The sequence below is a fragment of the Schistocerca americana genome, chromosome 1 (genome assembly GCF_021461395.2).
Source record: "Schistocerca americana isolate TAMUIC-IGC-003095 chromosome 1, iqSchAmer2.1, whole genome shotgun sequence".
Lineage (NCBI taxonomy): Eukaryota > Metazoa > Arthropoda > Insecta > Orthoptera > Acrididae > Schistocerca > Schistocerca americana.
Window position 1 is genome coordinate 559,695,243 of NC_060119.1, and position 9,356 is coordinate 559,704,598.

The 9,356-nt window shown below is 37.9% G+C and overlaps 1 protein-coding gene across 1 annotated transcript in view; it reads left to right on the top strand.

Annotated features, from left to right (window-relative positions):
• Positions 1–6,147, top strand: part of LOC124606318 (probable methyltransferase-like protein 25) — an 84,091-nt gene extending 77,944 nt beyond the window's left edge. Inside the window, exon 5 of the mRNA XM_047138303.1 lies at positions 5,470–6,147. Within this exon, the coding sequence (XP_046994259.1) occupies positions 5,470–5,577 (108 nt within the window). The 3' untranslated portion in view covers positions 5,578–6,147. The remainder of the gene's footprint in view (positions 1–5,469) is intronic.
• The last annotated feature ends 3,209 nt before the right edge of the window (positions 6,148–9,356 follow it).

The window sequence follows — 9,356 nt, forward strand, 5'->3', positions numbered from 1 at the left end:
ATTTTTTTAGTTGTGAGGACACGTTTAAGTTACAATTTCTGACTGCTGAAACAAAGCCAAATCTAAAAACTTTAAAAATTTATAAAAAAAAACTATAAGAGATAGAGCAAAAAAATTTTACAAGTGCTTTCAGGATGATAAAAGAAGTAATTGTACCAAGTTTCATCAAAATCTGACATGGTTGGTGTCAAGGCCTGGGTGACTTGACATGGAATGACCCTGTATTGCACTGCAGATTGCTATTTTATTTCAGGGTCACAAGTGCACACCCATGATATATCAGCAGTTATAACCCTGGACAGGAAATCTGGATCATCTCTTAACTGTTTCACCGATTGTTTGCCTTCTGCCATTGTGGATCAAGTAACACACTTTCTTGATAGTTTTGGAGTTGTGTGTGACTGCAGTTGACCTTAGTGTTTATCATCTGCCACAGACTTCCAGCCATCTTTAGATCATATAAACCACTCAATTATTCTGTCTTGGCTCAAAGCTTGATCACCAAAAGGCTCCCATACCATGTGGTACATTTCAGCTGCAGTTTTTCAGGACTGAAAACAAACATTAATGCAAATCCTTGCTATTTCAGGATTTGCAGACACAGTAGAACACAGTATAAAGAAATCAGCATACTGCACTTACAATGATAGCACATGTCAGACTGACACATGAAAGACACAACTAGAGGCATCATGTGGCAGAACTTTGTACTGCTGATTACTGGGACACAATATTCATATTCTTGGAAATTCTGGGTAGCACCTCAAAATTTGTTTTCAACTCCTGCTCAGGTTTCCTTGTGCACATGACTCCACCAGCAGTCTATAGCTGCACTCATCAATTGCATTCATATGTTCTGGGCCAGTTCCAGGCTCAAGTGACACAAGTGGCCCCTTGGGGTGCCAAGCTGAGAGGAGTGTCAGATGTGCCCAGAGGTGACATTTGTACATAGGGTGAAAAATAATTAGCAGTGAAAGCTGACATGGGTGAAAGTATAATATAATAATCTTAAAAACAAAATATTCCAGTAAGCTTGGGGCCACAAATGAACCATTTACAAGATAATTTTGAATTTATGGCTTCGAACTGCAACTAATTTGAGTGTGAAATATTGTCCTAGTGAGTACTGGGTAGTTATAATTACAGTGCAGCTGCACGCTGAAGTCCAGTGAGGGAGCAAAACTTGCTAGATATGATAATTCATTAATTCCGACCTGATTTACACTCACTTACACAATTCATTCAGTATGGGCACTGGAGACTTTGACAAGATGCTGCATCCATAAAATGACATGATCAACAGTTACTCACAGTAGTTCCGGTGGAATGCAAGCAACGTTTCTTGTATACTGGCCTTCAGATTAGGTAGATACCAAAGTGTCCCTGATAAGTGCATTTTTTTTAGATATCCCCCGAGCCAAAAGTCACATGGATTCAGATTGGGTGATCTTGCAGACCACGCATCTGGAAAACCTCTGGAGATAACAAATTCATAGAAGGTTGCATTAAACAGGTTTTTCACTGGCAAGCAACGTTAGGTGTTGCTCCACCTTGCATGAAAATAGGGTTTTCCACACAGTTGTGCTCTTCCAAATGAGTAATCATATACTGTACAGTGAGGTCACGATACACCTGATAGGCCCTCTGGGTGTATTCTCTTCAAAGAAGACTGGACCAAGAATACAGGTGCTTGTGAATCAACACCACGCAGTCACATACATCGAGTGCAGTGGCTCTTCATCCACAACATGTGGTCTAACAATACCCCAACTCCTGTACTTCTGCGTATTCGCTGCACCCTGTAGTGTAAAATGTGCCCCCACAGAATATTGCCTGGCCACATGTCATCAGCTTCAATGCATGCCAGAAACCAATGGGCAAATTCAGAACATTGCTGATCATGAGGTTTCAGCTGCTGCACCGTCTATCTTGTATGGCTGATCTATTATGGCTAACAATGTAAAATAAATTGCAAAACTTTCCGTACTGTTGAACATAGGATGGATAATTCTCGTGACACTGCATGAGCACTAGCACTACCCAGGCATGTGCTGCATGGTCAGTTACAGCAACAGCAACCAGGTGTCACACTAGGCTCCTGCCACGTTTCCGAACTTCAGTATCATCTTCTGTAAACCATTTAATAACATTGAGCCTCTCCTTGGTCAGTAACACTCTCTCAGTGTAGCACCGTAATTGCTGCTGTTTACATAAATAGTTTCACTAACCGCACACAGTCCCTCTTGTCGATAGCCGTACTGTTCATTGACATTATGCTTTGTCAAATGACAGCTTGGATGTCATACTATTGTACAAACAGTGTATAGTGCCAGATTTGCTCCTCACTGCCAAAATTGGAACTATTTTTTCCAGTGTTAATTGGTTCTGCATTAATGCATTAGCCTATCTAACAAGTTTCACTACCATACGATAATTACTACTCACACTGGATCTCAGTGAATAGCTGCACTTTAATTATGACCTCTTGCTACAAATTAATCCCCCTCTAACTGTGCTCAGATTTTGCCGAAGGCCTACCATAAAAAGAAATACAATACTTCTTCAGCACATTACACGTTACAAATTACTGTCACTTGAACTCGTTAAAGAAGTTTTTACATGTCTTCCTCACATTTTGAAACATTTTTCTCTACAATGTGTTACGAATCATTTCAGACATCCCTGTATCATCTTGTATACATTGATAAGAGCCTACAATTTGCTGCTCCAATTCTTCAGCCATATCAGTAGGAGTGCTGCACATGTCACCTAAGAGATGGCCCCAGACATAAAAATCCAAAGGATTGAGTTCAGGTGACCATAGTACAGGCTGTGTTTGGCCTGTCAATCTTGGAACATATTGACTTGTTAGATGTTACATCAGCAGCAAAATGTGCCGTATCATGCAGGTACAACATTCCCGTTGTTGCACAAGATAAGATAGGCCAGGGATTTGACCTCAATTAGATGGCGACTTAATCAGAAAGTGCTAACTAGAACAATATTTCATAGAAAGCAACCAAAAACTGTTACAGGGGTTGTTGAAAAGTAAAAGATCTGACAGAGAAGGTATAAAAGTGAAACAAGTGATGGTAATATTATCAGGGATGTGGAACACATCAGGAAAGTGATGAAGAATTATTTTGAAGTCTCAATGAATGGGGAAAATGAACAAGAAAGTGACTCTGAAGTAACTGAAGTAAAGGAAAAACAGCATCCAATTTCTGTGGCAGAAAATGAAAATGCTGTGAAACAGATGAAATTTTGGGAGGTGGTCAGAGTAGGTGAGCTGATAGCAGGTATGATTAAGGCAGCTTGAATCCAAAGAATACAGTGGATATGGAAAGAGAACAGTCCCGAATGATGGGAAAAAGAGAATTATAATACCATCATTTAAGAAACAAAGTACAAAGAAGTGCACTGACTACTGAGGAATCACATTGCTATTACATTGCCTGAAGATTATGGAAAACATAATAGAACAGAGACTGAAAAAAATCTTAGAACATCAATTTGAGGAACAACAACATGGATTCAGAAGTAATAGGGGAATGATAGACCTCATTTTTCCCCTCCATCAGCTAAAGGGGAAGTATTGGGGAAAAGGAAAACATCTGATAATAGTGTTCCTGGATTTGGAAAAAGCATATGACTCCATACCAAGTGGTAAAATATGGGAATGCTCAAGAAAACATAATGTCCCTAATTCACTAATTAAAAAAGTTCAGATGCTATACGGAGGTTGTGAAAGCAGTGTACAAGTAGGAGGTGAAAGATAAAAATGGTTTAAGACTAGGAGAGGTGTTCAGCAAGGCAGTTCACTTTCTCTATTACTCTGCATTACACTTAACGGATACAGCCATGAAAGAAACGAAGAAAGTAGAAAATGAAAATATCAGTGCTTATGCTTTTGCTGATGACATCACCATTTGGGGAGAGATGGAAATAGAGATTCAGAGGAGGCTGGATTACTGGACTAAAAAAATTAAAGAGTTCAAGTTAAGACACCCACACCTTGTAAGATCATACTGGAAGGAGAGAGGGTTGACTCTGTGAAAAGTTTAAATTACGTCACTAGTGTCATTTCAAGTGATAGAAGTGCCAAACGAGAAATTTTGGAGTAGCAAAAGATCCAGCTTCTTCCACCAAGTACAAAATCTAATCTAGAACAAAATAGTACATTTCAGAGCTACACAGACCATGTATAAAACATATCTCCTGCCAATCATGTCATATAATCTGGAGGTCTGTGTCATAAATATGGGAGAAGAGAGTCAGATACAGGCATGTGAAATGAAGTTCCTTAGATCAGCCCTACAAAAAGCCAGGAGAGACAGAATCAGGAACGAATATGTAAGGAGGGACCTGCAGGTGAACCACGGAGGAAAGAATGAGTGCTGCAAGATTGAGATGGTTAGGTCATATGAAGTGAATGCACATGACTCGAACTCTACGTCAGTGTTTGTAGATGGAGGTGCCAGGAAAAAGACCAACTGAGCAGTCTAGGAAGAGATGGACAGATAAAGATCTTGAGAGGAGTAACATGGGATTCAGTGGAGAGAAAAAAGCTGTACAAGGACAGAAATCAATGGAGACATATTGTTCGCAAAGGTCCTACCTAGTTTGCTGTAAGGAAACGATGATGATGATGATGATGATGATGATGATGATGATGACAATACTTAACACAGATTCAATGGCAGGTTGTAACCACACATTTGCAATTGTCTTTCAAATGGCTCATTTGTAAATCCATGTTTAGTAGATGTTTTTGCGTCTATTGTCATATACTTTTACAGGTCAGTTTTCACTATTAATTGTGAAACACACTATGTATATGAATAAAAAAAATTCCTGAAAGCTTTTAAAGATATCAGAAATTTTCTAAAATGGAAATGAATTGTTTCTTCTCTTAATATTAAGCACTGAAATAAGATTTAGAAATTTATTTATGTTTCTGAAGAAATTCTGTGTATTATTTATTTTAAAATAAAAAACAACCCACTTCTATGATTGCTAGATTTTTTAATTATTTTTAAAGTTTTTATTAAGAGCACAAGGAAAGGCAACTGATGTGGGGGCTAATAATATGTTACTTGTCCGGTAAACTTTTCTTGAACCAGACCAACTTACATTCCACTCTTGACAATGAATTTAGCAGTTTACTTAACGAACTGCAGGATTGTTTATTTTCATACTTAATTCAGTCATAGAAAAGAAAATTATAGACTGAAAACAATAGAAGTTGTATGCACAATATACCAGGTGATATTACTAAGGATGGACTAATCAGCATTACCAATTGTTCCTTAGTCATCAGGCCCTTGCTTGTAGAAGGCAGGTCATATATATTTGTTTAGCATATTATCTTGATGAATCACTGAACAACATTTCTTTCTAATATTGCTTGCATTCTTTGAATATCATTGTTGCTCCATGTCTAATGAGAAAAACATTGTACAATTGCAGGGAACTGCAGATGCTCATCTAGTGCAACTGTTTGATCCGGTCACATCACCAAGGTGTTATGCAGTTCTAGCCATAAAACAGAGCAAACTGGAAGTTAATACTTCATAAACAATGGGTTCAATGTTAAACCTTATTTATGCAAAACATGTCTTCTTGTGTTCTGATTGTGCATTGTGGACTCAATTTTCTGGATGGATTCAGAAAAATTCTTTTTGTTACCATAATTCCAAATGATGTAGTTATATAACTGTTCAAGATCAATTTTGTCTTTTAAGTAAAATGATTTCAGTGAGAAAGAGTGGGCCATGAGAGAGTTAACAGCTGTGGTATTCTTGAAGGGTCACATTTTATCACTTAGTGAAAAAAGAGAGAAAGGGGAAGCAGAATGTGATTCATAATAAAATGCTCATTCCACGTGACGAATGGATATGGACAGAAATTTGTTTGTCTTTGCAGCGGTCCTCTTGATACTGACTAAATTTCAGTTTAATCACACTGAAGAGAACCATTCTAAAATATCTCAGATTTATAGTTATTCTGATGTTTCATAATGATGAGGCAAACAACCAAAAGGGTTTTGTTCAAACTGACACTGGCTGTGGAAGCCTGTGTTGTCACTTTAAACATATTTTTGATAATGCAGGATGATCTAGCCTGGAACCCTTTTATTTTCTGTACTGTATTAAGACTTTATTTTAATCTTCGTTGAGTTCCATGGAGAAATATTGTATTAATTGTATCTGTAGGAACTGAAACACCAGAAGTGTATTAATGTGGTAGTCTATTCTGTGTTCATCTGTTATTGGAGTAAGAATATAGCAAAGTGTTTTCAACCTTTCTTTTTTCACTTTAGTTATATGTTACTTTTAAATAGTATATATTGACACTCCACAAACTGAAATGCACAATGTGATCTGCAACTATAAGTTTTAAATCTATTTGCTGGATGTATTATTTCAGGTCATTACCATATTCCTCTTCAAACAGCAAATTCTAATAAAGGTGCTGAAGAGAGCTGCCATGTACACATTACACAGTAACACAAGGTCTTAAGTAATATTAATTTATGCCCTGTGACTTTATTTATTGGACTATTTGTAAGACATTGTAATACATTTTGGAAACATTATCTTGCAGTTGCTTGAAGTGACACTGTGAATCTTATGTGTCAGTTCATTGCAAAATTAATAAGGACACTTATGTGGGCTACACCATCTGATCAAAAGTATGTGGACACTTACTAGTGGACATTTATGTAGGTTGTGTCCTTCACCCTTATAATGGCTTGAACGCTGATGGGGTCACTTTCAACGAAGTGTCTGAATGTCTGTGGAGGAATGATAGTCCATTCTTCCACCAGAACCAAAACCAGAGAAGGTAGTGAGTGTATTTATTTATTATTCTTTACAATTACAGCCTATTATCTGAGAAGCTAATTTAGGCCATAAAACTCCCAATTTCATGGATAATAATAATAATTTATCAAATTAATTTTTAAATTAATTACTTATTCCTGGTACTTAATGAAAAAGATAATACTAAAACTACATGTACCATTACACAATTGCAATAAAATCCTTAACCAGTTACCCAATTGCTAATACTGGTCTTAATAATACAAAAGCTGTTCTGTTTTTGTTCTTTTGTTTCGGTGCATTTAAACTGTAGATGGATTTTTTTGTGCTACTGGATCCACCTTCATACTACCCTGGTCAACAGCCATTGTCTGTTCGATTCCTTGGGCATAGGATAGCACATCAGCAGCATTTCCACTATAACAAGCAATTTTACGATTCACTGTTATATCCTAGAATTAATACTTCTGTGATCACTTGCACCAATGCAATGTAAACAGTTGAGAAAGCATTTCATTCAGTGGTCACCAACCACAGTAATCTTCTTTCCATCTGCAGTGTGTGTTTTCTAATGAGGATGGCAGTGTGATGATGTGTGGTTGACTGCCTCATGAAGTTTTCCTTGACCTGCATGGACACTGTGGTTGCAGTATTGTCCAAGATGCGACAGGTTGTTACCTGCTTTTCAGTGTTAGTATGGGATCCAACATCCTTAATGCCAGACTGCCATTACCCACGACATCGTTGTAGAGCACACAGTCCCACAGTATGTGTTCCAGAGTGCCCACACTGCCACAGGTGTAACTATCATTCATCTGTCGTATGATTTTGTATAGATATGTAGCATACAGGCCGTGACCAATCAGGTAATATATCAGTCAACTCATTAGGCTGAGGTATCTCATATGTTCTCTTGCCTGTGCCTGAATTGTTCCATTCATTTTCTCACAGTTGTAATATGCAATCTTTTATTAATTTTTCCACATTGGCCTCAGTTACTTCATGCTTTCATTTGATTGCTTTCTTTAACCAATGAAGAACTCGCTTTTTCCTAATTTCCAAGCCCAGCAGGCATATCTGTATAATTTCTAACAAAGCGTCATTCTGGGTAGCGCAGTAGGCAGCCATTAATCTCAGTAGCACTCCTCATTGAACTCTTCTCATTAATAAGGCTGGCTTCATGAGCTGCAATCTGTGAGCCCAAATGCCTGCACCATATCCTACAACTGATGCTAATATAGACTGGTGGTATGCTCTGTTTTCAAGGGAAACTGAAACTGCCATTTGCAATGGCTATAATTTTGTTCAGCATGTTTGTAACTTATTGCCTGCCTGCTCTATTAGATATTTTAATGTGTTTCTTCTAATAATTACATCATTTGATTTTATTTTAGGATTTCTTACTAAGTTCCCTTTCAGCAGGAGGTACATAGTTTTGTGCAATGCTAGTGACAGTTTGACACTTCAACACCATCCTTCAAGTTCAGAGAGCACTGCATCACATTTGTCTCCTATAATTCTTCTGGAGTCACCACTTGCAATGAGCAGCATGTCATTTGTAAATGCTACCAGTCCACTTACATTACTGCAGTCATGTAACTTCTGTAATGTGGGCTCCAATACCAAATCCCAAAACTCTGGACCACACACTGATCCCTGTGGACAGCCTTTTGTTATTGCCTTCATTATTTCCTTTCTTGAGTATATTAAAGAAGCATTTCTCCCATGTCAGTAGTCACTTAGGTAAATGTATAACACCTCTTGACCCTCCAATTCCCTAAGGCAATCAAAGAAAGACGGTCACCATAGGTTGCAGGAAGAAGCAGAATTATCGATCATCATTGCTAGAGCATACGTAGAAAAAATATCAGTCACTGCTGGGCTTGCACTATTAATTGTCATTAGTTGACTTGCCTCTTCTAAACACATACGAACATGTAGCAGTCTGTGACCTTTTTATCTCTTGCATAATAATTTTTCAAATATCTTGCCAAGAATTTTCAAAAGACGAAGTGGTCTGTAGGATTTTGGTATCATCAGATACTTTTCTTTTTCTTTACTAATTATCACCACCTCAGCATTCTTCCACTATGCATGGACCCTTTCTTGAAAGAGACACTCAATGCAGTACTGGTAGTGATGTTGGACACTGAGGTCTCGAGCAACTGTTTTAACTCATTCCTAAGGTGTGTGAGTGGGTTCAGATTGGGACTGTGGTCAAGCCAATTCATTTCAGGAGTGTTATTGTCCACGAACCACTGCCTCACAGATGCTGCCATATGAAAGGGTGCATTGTCATGCTGATACATACAATCAGTAATAGTCTCCAAACTGTTCCTCTACTGTAACACAGTACACAGTTCTCTAAAATGTCCTCATATCCTTCTGCGTTTAGCATTTTCTCAAGCATAATAAGGGGGCAACAAAAACATCCCCATTCCTAAAACCATTCCTTCCATATTTCATTCATGACACTACATGGAATTGCAGATAATGTTCTCCAGGAATTTGCCGAACCCAAACCCTTCCATC